Source organism: Chiloscyllium punctatum, chromosome 8 (genome assembly GCF_047496795.1).
Source record: "Chiloscyllium punctatum isolate Juve2018m chromosome 8, sChiPun1.3, whole genome shotgun sequence".
NCBI lineage: Eukaryota > Metazoa > Chordata > Chondrichthyes > Orectolobiformes > Hemiscylliidae > Chiloscyllium > Chiloscyllium punctatum.
In genome coordinates this window covers 79,269,637-79,283,166 of record NC_092746.1, presented here as the reverse complement: position 1 = coordinate 79,283,166, position 13,530 = coordinate 79,269,637, and the positions used below count along the sequence as shown (strand labels likewise).

Here is a 13,530-nt window from a genome sequence, read left to right as displayed (position 1 = left end):
ACTGGAGACACTATTTCTAAAGTCCAAACTTCTAAAATGTGTGTTGGCTGTAATGCAATTATATTGCCAACACTTTAAGCGCTGTTTCTAAAGTACGATTTTTCTGTAACATGGGATTGCACAAGAACACAACCATCGCATTATAGGAGAACTGTCTGTATGGAAAAGAAGTTGAGAGAAGGGCAGGACCGGCAGTTCAATGCTCCAGGGTTTAGATGTTTCAGGCATGGTAGAGAGGAATGTAAAAGGGTGGGGTAGTTGCATTACTGGTCAAGGAGAATTTCACAGATGTACTAAGAGAGGACATCTTGGAGGACTCACCCAGTGAAGCGATATGTTTAGAACTCAGGAATAAGAAAGGTGCAATCATTATGATAGGTCTCCAGTAGGAGATATAGGAACAGATATGTAAGAGATCATAGAAAGATGTAAAAACAACAGGGTTGCTAGCGTGGGCGGTTTAAACTTCTCCAGTGTTGACAGGGAGTCTGTAGCACCAGGTGCTTAGATGGAGCAGAATTTGTTAGGTCCATTCTGGAGGGTATCTTGAAACGATATATAGACAGTCCAACCAGGGAAGGGGCTGTACTGGATCTTCATTGAGGAAAAGATTTCCAAGGATGTTGCCAGGGTTGGAGGATTTGAGCTGAACAGGCTGGGGCTGTTTTCCCTGGACTGTTGGAGACTGAGGGGTGACCTTATAGAGGTTTACAAAATTTATGAGGGGCATGGATAGGGTAAATAGACAAAGTCCCTGGGATGGGGAGTGCAGAACTCGAGGGTGAGAGGGGAAAGATATAAAAGAGACCTAAGGGGCAACGTTTTCAAGCAAAGATTTGTACGTGTTTGGAATGAGCTGTCAGAGGATGTGGTGGAGGCTGGTACAATTGCGACATTTAAGAGGCATTTGGATGGGTATATGAATAGAAAGGGTTTGGAGGGATATGGGCCAGGTGCTAGCAGGTGGGACTAGATTGGGTTGGGATATCTGGTTGGCATGGACGGGTTGGACAGAAGGATTTGTTTCCATGTTGTACATCTCTATGACTCTATGACTCTACTTGGAATTTCCTAAAGCATTTGACAAGGTTCCTTATGGTAGGCTGGTCCAAAAGCTTAAATCATATGGGATCTGCAGTGAGTTGGTAAGTTGGATACAAAGTTGGCTTGGCTAGAGAAGTCAAAGTAGTTGTGCAGGGATATTTTTCTGATCAGAAGTCTGTGACCAGTGTTGTTCAGCAAGGATCAATACTAGAACCTCTGTTGTTTATAATACAAATGGTTTGGATGAAAATGTAGGTGGTCTGATTAGTAAGCTTGTGGATGACAGAAATTTAGTGGGATTGTGGATAGTGAGGAAGGTTGTCAATGGATGCAGCAGGATATAGATCAGTTGATAAGTTAGGCGACGAAACAGACTTTAATCCAGATAAGAGTAAGGTAATGCATTTTGGGAGGTCAAATGCAAGAGTGGAGTATACTGTAAATGGCAGGATCGTTAGGAACATTGATATACAGAGGGATCTTGGGGTGCAAATCCATAGCTTCCTGAATGTAGCAACACAAGTGGATAAGGTTATAAATAAGGTAAAGACAATGACTGCAGATGCTGGAAACCAGATTCTGGATTAGTGGTGCTGGAAGAGCACAGCAGTTCAGGCAGCATCCAAGTAGCTTCGAAATCGACGTTTCGGGCAAAAGCCCTTCATCAGGAATAAAGGCAGTGAGCCTGAAGCATGGAGAGATAAGCTAGAGGAGGGTGGGGGTGGGGAGAAAGTAGCAAAGAGTACAATGGGTGAGTGGGGGAGGGGTTGAAGGTGATAGGTCAGGGAAGAGCAGGTGGAATGGATAGGTGGAAAAGAAGATAGGCAGGTAGGACAAGTCCGGACAAGTCATGGAGACAGTTACTGAGCTGGTAGTTTAGAACTAGGGTGAGGTGGGAGAAGGGGAAATGAGGAAACTGTTGAAGTCCACATTGATGCCCTGGGGTTAAAGTGTTCCGAGGCGGAAGGTGAGGCGTTCTTCCTCCAGGCGTCTGGTGGTGAGGGAGCGGCGGTGAAGGAGGCCCAGGACCTCCATGTCCTCGGCAGAGTGGGAGGGGGAGTTGAAATGTTGGGCCATGGGGCGGTGTGGTTGATTGGTGCGGGTGTCCCGGAGATGTTCCCTAAAGCGCTCTGCTAGGAGGCGCCCAGTCTCCCCAATGTAGAGGAGACCACATCGGGAGCAACGGATACAATAAATGATATTAGTGGATGTGCAAGTAAAACGTTGATGGATGTGGAAGGTTCCTTTAGGGCCTTGGATAAAGGTGAGGGAGGCGGTGTGGGCTCAGGTTTTACAGTGCCTGCGGTGGCAGGGGAAAGTGCCAGGATTGGAGGGTGGGTTGTTTGGGGGCGTGGACCTGACCAGGTAGTCGCGGAGGGAACGGTCTTTGCGGAAGGTGGAAAGGGGTGTGGAGGGAAATATATCCCTGGTGGTGGGGTCTGTTTGGACGTGGCGGAAATGTCGGCTGATGATTTGGTTTATGCGAAGGTTGGTAGGGTGGAAGGTGATCACCAGGGGCGTTCTGTCCTTGTTACGGTTGGAGGGGTGGGGTCTGAGGGCGGAGGTGCGGGATGTAGACGAGATGCGTTGGAGGGCACCTTGTAGGCGAGATACGTGGGAAGGGAAATTGTGGTCTCTACAGAAGGAGGCCATCTGGTGTGTTCTTTGGTGGAACTGGTCCTCCTGGGAGCAGATACGGCAGAGGCGGAGGAATTGGGAATACGGGATGGCATTTTTTCAAGAGGTAGAGTGGGAAGAGGTGTAATCCAGGTAGCTGTGGGAGTCGGTGGGTTTGTAAAAAATGTCAGTGTCAAGTCGGTCGTCATTAATGGAGATGGAGAGGTCCAGGAAGGGGAGGGAGGTGTCAGAGATGGTCCAGGTAAATTTAAGGTCAGGGTGGGTAGATGACATGCTTGCCTTCAGTCAGGACATTGAGTATAATAATTGACAAGTCACCTTGCAGCTGTATTAAACTTTATTAAAGCCATATTTAGAGTATCATGTGCAGTTCTTGTCACCACACTATAGGAAGAATGTGGAGACTTTGGAGAGAGTGCAAAAGAGGTTTACCAAGGTGTCTGGGGTTAGAGTGTATTAGCTACAAGGAGAGGTTGGACAAACTTGGACTGTTTTCCATTGAGTTTCAGAAGTTGAGGGGGTGACCTGGTCGAAGTATATTCACCCAATTGGGTGAATAATTAGAGTCCTTTTCCCAGGGTGAATTGTATATGCTGGGGAGCATAGGTTTCAGGTGAGAGGGGGTAAGTTTTAAGGACATGTGCAAGGGAAGCTTTTGATATAGGGTGGTATGTGCTTGAAATGTGCTGGCGTGGGGAGGTGGTAGAAGCAGATACGAAAGTAGCATTTTAAGAGGCATTTAGATATTCCATATCCTTTTATTTCCGGCCTTTTAATTTGGCTATGTGTAAGCAAGTGGCATTAGTTTAGATTGGCATCATGGTTGGCATGGACATGCTGGGCCAAAGGGCCTGTTCTGTGCTGTACTTTTCTATGTTCGCTATGTCTCTTGCTCTGTTTGGGCGGCACGGTGGCACAGTGGTTAGCACTGCTGCCTCACAGCGCCAGAGACCCGGGTTCAATTCCCGCCTCAGACGACCGACTGTGTGGAGTTTGCACGTTCTTCCTGTGGCTGCGTGGGTTTCCTCCGGGTGCTCCGGTTTTCTCCCACAGTCCAAAGATGTGCAGGTAAGGTGAATTGGCCATGCTAAATTGCCCGTAATGTTAGGTAAGGGGTAAATGTTAGGGGTATGGGTGGGTTTCGCTTCGGCGGGTCGGTGTGGACTTGTTGGGCCGAATGGCCTGTTTCCACACTGTAATGTAATGTAATGTAATCTAATCTAATCTAGTCTACTATAGCACAATGAGCAGTGCAATGCAGGAACAGGCCCTTTGGCCCACGATGTTGTGCCGAGATTTAATCCTAATGTAAAATATAGTAACTTAGCCTATGCACCCGTCAACTCACTGCTATCCATGTGCATGTCCAGCAGTCGCTTAAATGTTCCCAATGACTCTGCTTCCACCACCACAGCTGGCAACGCATTCCATGCATTCACAACACTCTGTGTAAAGAACCTACCTCTGATGTCTCCGTTATACCTTCCTCCTAATGTCTTCAAACTATGACTTCTTGAACCAGTCAATCCTGCCCTGGGGAAAAGTCTTTGGCTATTGACTCTATCTATTCCTCTCATTATTTTGTACACCTCGATCAGGTCTCCTCTCTTCCTCCTTTTCTCCAGAGAGAAAAGTCTGAGCTTATTCAACCTTTCTTCATAAGGCGAGCCCTCCAATCCAGGCAGCATCCTGGTAAACCTTCTATGCACCCTCTCCAAAGCCTCTGTAGCTTTCCTATAGACCAGAACTGGACATAGTATTCCAAGTGTGATCTCACCAGGGACTTGTAGAGCTGCAGCAAAACCTCGCGGCTCTTAAACTCGATTCCCCCTGTTAATGAAAGCCAAAATGCCATATGCTTTCTGAACAACCCTGTCCACTTGGGTGGCAACTTTGAGGGATGTATGTACTTGCACACCCAGATTCCTCTGTTCCTCCACACTGCCAAGAATCCTGTCTTTAATCCTATATTCAGCATTCGAGTTCGACCTTCCAAAATGCATCACTTCGCATTTATCCAGGTTGAACTCTGTCTGCCATTTCTCAGTCCAGCCTGCTGTAGCCCTCTATAGTATTGATGACATCTCCAACCTTTGTGTCATCTGCAAATTTACTAACCCACCCCTCAACCTCCTCATCCAAGTCATTTATAAAAACTACAAAGAGTAGAGGCCCAAGAACAGATCCCTGTGGGACCCCACTCAACACTGACCTCCAAGCAGAATACTTTTCACATAAACAAGTTGTATCTGTAAATATGTCTGTAGTTATGTAAATGAGAAGAAATTAATTAAGTTAAATTTAGGGCCCTTAGAAACAGAGTCTTATTAAATTATAATGCTGATTTGCTAATATTGGCTATTCCTTGCAGGTAAATCTTGTCTCGCGTGAGTCTAAAAATGGCTGTTGAGGCTGATTCAGGATCTTCAGTGATTAAAAAGTCCCTCAACTTGGCAGCTGGGAACCTAAGAGGTAGCTGCAGACGTATTAGATGCATTTGTTTCTTAGCATTCTGAAATAGTTCCCTAAGAACAGATATCCCAACAACAGTAATAGGCAGTAAAATGTTAGATTTATTATTAGTGACATCATATCAGGTGACTTAAAAAAATTTAATATGAGAAAACGGAGCCAAAACAGATAGAAAAAGGAAATTTTATTTATCTAAGGTCTGTTTTTGCATTTTTTATTAATGTAAATTATAAAATAGTTTGGGTAAACATCAGAGGGCATGCAGTAAAGTTGCACTGAATGAGGGGATTGTTCTATGAGGAGAGCCCAATCAAGTGAGCTGCTTTGTTCTGGTTATTGTCAAGCTTCTTGAGGGTTGTTGGAGCTGAACTCATCCAGGCAAGTGGGGAGCATTCCATCACAGTCCTGACTTGTGCTGTTTGGGAGTCAGAACGTGAATTGTTCTTTGTATGATTCCAAGCTCTAACCTGCTCTTGTAGCCACAGTATTTATATGTTGGTCCAGTTTAGTTTCTGATCAATAGTAAACTCTAGGATGCTCACTAATTCAGTGAAGGTAATGCCATTGAATGTCAACTGGCAATGGTTAGATTCTTCTTTTGTTAGAGTTGGTCATTGCCTGCAACTTGCGTGATACAAATGTGACTTGATACTTGTCAGATTGTCAGTGGGCTTAAATTAATAGTGGTGTTGCCCTGGAGAATTCCTTAGTTGGAAGATGACTGAAAGTTAACTGCTGAGATCTGTTTAAATTTTAACCAAGCAGGTTGATTCTGGTCAAGACAGTGCCCTGAGGAATGAACGAGAGGTTTATAGTCCTTGTTTTAAGTTGGGACCGACGCAATGTGTGTGCACGTTCTTTCAATGTACGAAGAACAGGGATCTGTGACTAAAGTATGTAACTTCCAGTGTGTGCAAGTATGCCACAATGTGAGCCTGATTAATGATTTTTACTTTCGTTGTCAGTGGAATTCTTAGCACATTTGAGGTTATTTAGCAAATGTTGGCTAATCCTAAAATCACATCAAATGTTGGACATTGCATTTTGAGTTTTGCAAGCACTGACTGATTGATTGATTGATTGAGCACAGTCAGTACTTCCATGTTGTGAATAGCCAAGCTGAATGCTGTTTAATACGATACACCAGTCTTTGGAACACATAGCCTATATACCTTGCATCACACCCAAAGTGAAATTCACAGATTGTTATTAATGTGTGATATGTTTTTTGGTTCGTTGGAAACATCTTGTTAGAGGTGATCACCATAGAGTCATAGAGGTGTATAGCATCTCTTCTTTGGTCCAACCTGTCCACGCTGACCAGATATCCCAACCCAATCAAGTCGCACCTGCCACTACCTGGCCCATATCCCTCCAAACTCTTCCTATTCATATACCCATCCAAATGCCTCTTAAATGTTGCAATTGTACCAGCCTCCACCACATCCTCTGGCAGCTCAATCCATACACGTACCACCCTCTGCATGAAAAAGTTGCCCTTTAGGTCTCTTTTATATCTTTCTCCTCTCACCCTAAACCTATGCCCTCTCGTTCTGGACTCCCCGATCCCGGGGAATAGACTTTGTCTATTTATCCTATCCATGCCCCTCATAATTTTGTAAACCTCTGCCTCTGACACTCCAGGGAAAGCAGCCCCAGCCTGTTCAGCCTCTCCCTACATCTCAAAACCTCCAACCATGGCAACATCCTTGTAAATCTTTTCTGAACCCTTTCAAGTTTCACAACATCTTTCAGATAGGAAGGAGACCAGAATTGCACCCAATATACCAACAGTGGCCTAACCAATGTCCTGTACAGCCGCAACATGACCTCTCAACTCCTGCACTCAATACTCTGACCAATAAAGGAAAGCATACCAAACGCCTACTTCGCTACCTATCTACCTGCGACTCCACTTTCAAGGAGCTATGAACCTGCACTCCAAAGTCTCTTTTTTTTCAGCAAAACTCCCTAGGACCTTACTATTAAGTATATACAAGTCCTGCTAAGATTTGCTTACCCAAAATGCAGCACCTTGCATTTATCTGAATTAAACTCTATCTGCCACTTCTCAGCCCATTGATTGAGTAGAATGACCATATCATTTTTATACACTGGAAAGGTTCAGTGTCGGAGAGCTATTTAGTAAATGGGTTTCAGTGTTATATAATGATCCCAAAGCAGCGGTGATCACTAATTGTCTAAGTTGGGATAGCTTTAGTGTTGGCTGGGGATGTCCTCTTTCATCATTATTCTTCACGCTAATGATTAAATCACTGGCGGAAGCTATGCGAATTGATCCTAACATAATGGCTCCGAGGGTTGGATCGGGCAAACATAAAATCACTCTACATGCTGACAATGTCCTCCTCTTCTTAAGTGATTCTTTGATATCCATGCCCCGCCTAACCCAAGTGATCAGCTTATTCGGTATGTTCTCCGGCGATAAAATCAATTTCATGAAATCTGAGGGTATGCCGTTGGGAGGTCTTGCCAGTGTATCTAATTTACTGAACGGATCTTGTTTTCCATTTCAGTGGTCACTAGAAGGCTTTCGGTGCTTAGGTATTTTATTGCCCCAGTATTTGCACAACTGTATAAAGCTAATTTCGTGCACTTATTAGAGAAAATAAGACAGGACCTTCAACGCTGGGGAGATCTTCCAATATCTGGGTTAAGCATAGTAGCCCTAGTTAAGATGAATATCCTACCTCGTCTTTTATTTCCTATGAGAATGCCCTCCTGATGCTACCGAGACAGGCATTGTGTAACCTTTTATGGCTGACTTGGCTCTTTTATTTGGAATCATATACAGCCCCTTATTAACTTAGAAAAGCTGTAGCTTCCACAAGCAAGGGGAGGATTGGATTTTCCAGATTTTAGGAGGTATCAATTGAGTTCCTTATTGTCCTATATAGCTGACCTGCAATCAATTTGGCTAGATATTAAGACCTCCCAAGCAAAATGTCCTCTCATCAATCTTTTATTTATGGACAAGATGAGAGCTATTATGGACTATTGTAAAAACCCTATTGCATTGAATACAATTAAAGCCTGGAGGATAATGCGACAAGGTGAGGGTAACCTGCAAAAAGCCTCTCCTTATACTCCTATAGTGGGAGCTTCAGGATTTCAGCCAGGGGTGACAGATGCTACATTTAAAACTTAGAAGTCCAGAGCTATCTCCTGTTTGGGAGATCTGATCGATGGGGAGGTTATGATCACAGCGCCAGAGACCCGGGTTCAATTCCCACCTCAGGCGACTGACTGTGTGGAGTTTGCACGTTCTCCCCGTGTCTGCGTGGGTTTCCTCCGGGTGCTCCGGTTTCCTCCCACAGTCCAAAGATGTGCAGGTCAGGTGAATTGGCCATCCTAAATTGGCCCGTAGAGTAGGTAAGGGGTAGATGTAGGGGTATGGGTGGGTTGCGCTTTGGCGGGGCGGTGTGGACTTGTTGGGCCGAAGGGCCTGTTTCCACACTGTAAGTAATCTAATCTAATCTAATCTAATCACCTTTGAGCAGCTGCACCAGAAGTCTGGATTGCCTAACAGGGACCTTTCTCAGTATTTCCAAATACAAGACTATATACAAAAGAAGACCACACTGATAATTAACCCCTACAAATCGGATAGGGAAAGGAGAGTGCTCTGGCCGATGGGTCCCCCCTTGGTTAGTACTCTATCACTCACGATATAATAAAGTATCTAAGGCCATGGAACGAGTATTTAAAACCTGGCATCAAGAATTCGGGTTGGAAGTCTCATTAGAAATGTGGGAGGACAGCTGGGAAAATGCCAGAAAGATCTCTATTTGTAATAGAGCTCAGGCTATTCAATTAAAGATACTCCACAGGGCTCACATTGGCACCTGAACGACTTGCAAAATTCAAGGCAAGAGCATCCCCAATGTAAAATAGAAGTTGGTACTCCCACGCATTGTCTATGGGCATGCCATAAGATCCGTAGATATTTGGATAGAGTAGCGAATGCATTGACAGGGATCTTGGGTATGGAGATTAGATCGGATCCATTGCCCCTGCTTTTGGGCTCTTCAGATTTTCCCTCCCTGGATGTGCACGAGAGGAAATTATTTACTATTCTTTCCTTTTGTGCAAGGAAAAATATTTTAGTGAATTGGGTAGCTGAAGGCCCTCCAGGACTCTCGAACTGGCACAGATTAGTCATGTAATATACTCCCCTTGACTTTCTTACAAATATGGTGCATCAAAAAGCGGAATTATTCTATAAAACATGGCAGCCCTTATCGACACAGATATTTCGGCCATACTGTCCAGGGTTTTTGTCAGACTATGGTAGTGGTTCTGGCTGGTTCGGGAACCCCCGGGAGGAGTAATCCCTTATAAATACGGGTTTTATTATGACTTGATGTAAATCTATTTTGAGTATGCATCTAGTTATTTAATTATTTTGTTGTTTATTGCTAGTAATGTATGATATTCTGTTGTTCCGGTTGTTTGTTGGATAGATTAGTAGTTAGTTGGGTTTTTCTGGTTATTTTTTAAAATTTATTTAGTTTTATATTGATGTTTAAACGTCTTTGTATTACTTTTGTAATTTTGTAAAAAATGTTAAATTTTCTTTTTTCAATAAAAATATCTATTTTAAAAAAAGCATGTTTATGGTGCAGGTTTGCATCAGGTGGGTGCTGTTTATGATGCAATGATCTATTGAGATAATATAGCGATATAAATAGATGCCTTGAAAGTTGAGTGGCAGGTAGATAGGATAGTGAAGAAGGTGTTTGGTATGCTTGCCTTTATTGGTCAGGGCATTGGGTATAGGAGTGGGAGGTCGTGTTACGGCTATATGGGACCATGGTTAAGCCTCTTTTGGCGTACTGTTTGCAGTTCTTGTCTCCCTGCTATTGGAAAGATGTTGTTAAACTTGAAAGGGTTCAGAAAAGAGTCACATGGATATTGCCAGGGTTGGAGGGTTTGAGCTATGAGGAGAGGCTGAATAGGCTGGGGTTACTTTCCCTGGAGTGTCAGAGGCTGAGGAGTGACCTTATAGAGATTTGAAAAGTCATGAGAGACATGGATAAGGTAAATAGAAAAGTCTTTTCCCTGGGTTGGGTGAGTCCAAAACTAGAGGGCATAGGTTTAAAGTGAGTGAGGAAGGATTTAAAAGGGACCTGAGGGGCGGCCAACATTTTCACATAGAGGATGGTACATGTATGGAATGAGCTGCTGGAGGAAGTGGTGGAAGCTAGTACAATTACAACATTTAAAGGGCATCTGGATGGATATATGAAGAGGAAGGGTTTAGAGGGATTTGGGCCAAATGCTGGCAAATAGGACCAGATTAATTTAGGATATCTGGTTGGCATGGATGAGTTGGACAGAAGAGTCTGTTTCCGTGCTTTGCATCTCGAAGGCTCTGAATCAACAATTGAAAGAATGTGTGTACTCAGAATATGCATCCCTAGAACCAACTTGTTCATCTTGCCTAAACACCTGCTGAATTGTGGAACTATATCAGCCTTTGGCATTATTAATGTATTTGAAAATGTAACCTGGGACAACCTTGGACTTAATGAACTCTTGGAGAAATTTGAGCGCAAACTTAGCACTGTACTCACTAAACAGCACTATTTTCATTTATGTTATAAATTCTCTTTGCCTTTATGTTCATATTTTTGAGAAATAGAGCAAAATTTGGACAATGTCCTTTTTTCAGCAATATTCAAATATATTAAAATCATGTAATTCACAAATGTATTTAAATTTAAAGACACCTAACACTTCTGGGTTTGAAGCCTCTCCATTCCCCCTTGAGCTTTTATTTCTACTTTTAATTCTATTTTAATATCCTTGCAGGTTTTCCGCAGAATATTTCACTGAGACAAAGTTATCGTCTGCTTGGAAACAGCCTCAATATCAACGTGGTAGCCAAGCTCATTGGCTTGATGGTTCAGTAATATCAAAAGCCTATAAGATTTATGATGTATTCTGTGTAAATATGTACATCTGGAAATGTTCATTTTGCCTAATAAATATGCCTGTTTTTAATATTATCAATATATTGAAATTGTCTTTTTGATATTGCTGCATACAAGTCTGCCCTTCCATGCATTAAAATATCAGAACTTAATCAGTACAGCATGGAATGTAAGCTGAATGTTTTGCTTTGTAGTTGGGGTTTTGTGATATAACTCTTATTCAGCTTCCTAAGAGCACTGTACCCGACACCACCAGACAGACAACAGGTGTTTCACAGGCATCTTTTCGAGGGCAATTAAGAATAAGCAACAAGTGATGGTATAGCCAGCAATGCTAAAGTTATGTGCAAGAATCAAAACATACTGTAATGTGAACAAATTTAAAATAATTCTCGTATATTTAAAATGTTTAACCAAGCTGATTTTTAAATTGTTTAATAAATTTAGTCTGATGACAAATTGTTTGTATTTTGAAAGAATAAACCAAAAAGTTTCATGCAGGGTCATTTTGTTTCAATCATGGCAGTTTTACATTGCACTATTTATTTGTACATCACGTCCTTGTTTATTATGTCTCTGTATTCTAGTTCTGATTTGAAGGTGCCGGTATTGAACTAGGGTAGATAAAGTTAGATTATAGTCCAACAGGTTAATTTGGAATCCCTAGCTTTCAAAGCGCTACTTCTTCATCAGGTGGTTCTAGTTCTGAAATATAATGCAGTGACTTAGAATTATATAATAATGCCAGGTCATGTTGAATGAAGAGTCTGTATGTCTTCATTGAAAAGGTTTGGACGCAGGAGGCATTTTTAGTCACATATTTATTCAAAAGAAGTTCTACTGTTCATTTATTACAGTTGTAATATGATTCTCTTCATAACCTTTACAGCCTTCCAGTCCAGAATTTGACATTGAACTTCACTTCAGGCCAAAATATTATTTTGGAAAGGTTTATTGCAAATTCCTTCCTTTAGTGTTCTGGAGGCAGGTTCCATTGAGGAACTCAGGAATGTATTGAATGATTATTTGGATAGAAATAAAGTGCAAGGTTACAGAGGAAAAGCAGGAGATTCATGGTTTGTAGTGACCCTTCACCCTCGCACTAGGGAAACAACATATCATCATGGATTCATGTTTGCAGCTGGTGATACATCTATCTGTTCTGGTGATACATCTGTCTATTTCTTTTGAACTTCTTTTGAATAAATATGTGACTAAAAATGCCTCCTGCGTCCAAACCTTTTCAATATTTATCAAAGTGTCTGATGCACAACTAAAGTTTATTTTAATGCTAAATTTTATTCAGTTATTTGACAACAGAGAAGGAAGGTTTAATTTTCATTGCCTTTCTTTTGGAAGTAGATGTAATTTGTACCTGGAATGGAAGTGAGTTTGACGTCTATATCATTTTTGTAGTTGGAACTCACCACGTAAACTGGTTGCAAACTCCCCAAAACAGCGTTTCCCTGTATTTCTGGCAAGATGGTGGTTTCAAGGAAATTTCCAATTGCTAACCCAAAAGCCTGTCAATAATTAAAACAGCTAGGAATGTTGATAGTCATCTCAAGAGAACTGGCATACCAAGGGATGGAATTTATGTCATAGTTATGTGAAACTCTATTGGATTTCATCAGAAATACTGGATTAAGTTCTTGGCCCTGACCTTAAGATGGATAAACAGACCAGTGGTGCAGCAGAAATCTTAAATTTTTTTTCTTCTCTCTTTATCAAGCACTCTATCGCTTGACATTTAGCTTTATTTAATATATTGTCACTTGTACCTAGATACAGTGAAAAATGGGTAATGTTGCCATGTTCTGGCGGCATCTTGGATTACAGAATAAATTACTAAACAAGTTGTATAAATGGTAAAATACTGAAATAAATAATAAATTGGTATTACTAAAAGCTTCAAAAGATCCTCTTTTCCTCTCTGTCGACTTCACCCTATCTACTCCTCCAGTTGCCCCTGCCTGACATCGTTCCCTGGGTCCTGGCAATGTGTTTCTTTTCTGGTGCCATTGGTGCCAATCCTACTGCATCCACTGCCTCCAAGCTAGAGAACGGGCACACTGCATGGGTCCTGCATCTCTCCCGATGCTGGACGCTGAATGATGGGGTCCTGATTTGTCTTCCAATGCTGCCACTTGAGATGGAGCAAGGGTGAAGATGCACCAGGCCCCGGTCTATCACAGAAGGACTTCAGTAGGAAGCCCAGGCAAGTAAAACAAGCTGGAAAGGCAACAATGAAGCTGTGAGGATATGGCAGAACCCATCCCAAAAACCACGAGCAGCCGAGCCCCACTGCTGCCATCTTGACATCTGGGGATCCCTGGACTTGCTGCACTTGCTCTTCACTCTTAGAGGAACATGCTAACCCTGAATTCTCACTATAGTACTTTTAAAAGACTTTCACTTT

General features: G+C 42.5%; 1 protein-coding gene across 3 annotated transcripts in view; it reads left to right on the top strand.

Moving 5' to 3' along the window:
- trdmt1 (tRNA aspartic acid methyltransferase 1) overlaps positions 1-12,973 on the top strand; it is an 86,607-nt gene extending 73,634 nt beyond the window's left edge. For 2 of the 3 annotated variants that reach the window (XM_072575899.1, XM_072575898.1), the window contains exon 11: positions 10,990-12,973. In XM_072575899.1, the coding sequence (XP_072432000.1) occupies positions 10,990-11,090 (101 nt within the window). In that variant the 3' untranslated portion in view covers positions 11,091-12,973. Of the gene's footprint in view, positions 1-5,053; positions 5,155-10,989 lie in introns of all 3 variants that reach the window. The other variant, XR_011961379.1, reaches the window with a different exon arrangement.
- Positions 12,974-13,530: the final 557 nt, after the last annotated feature.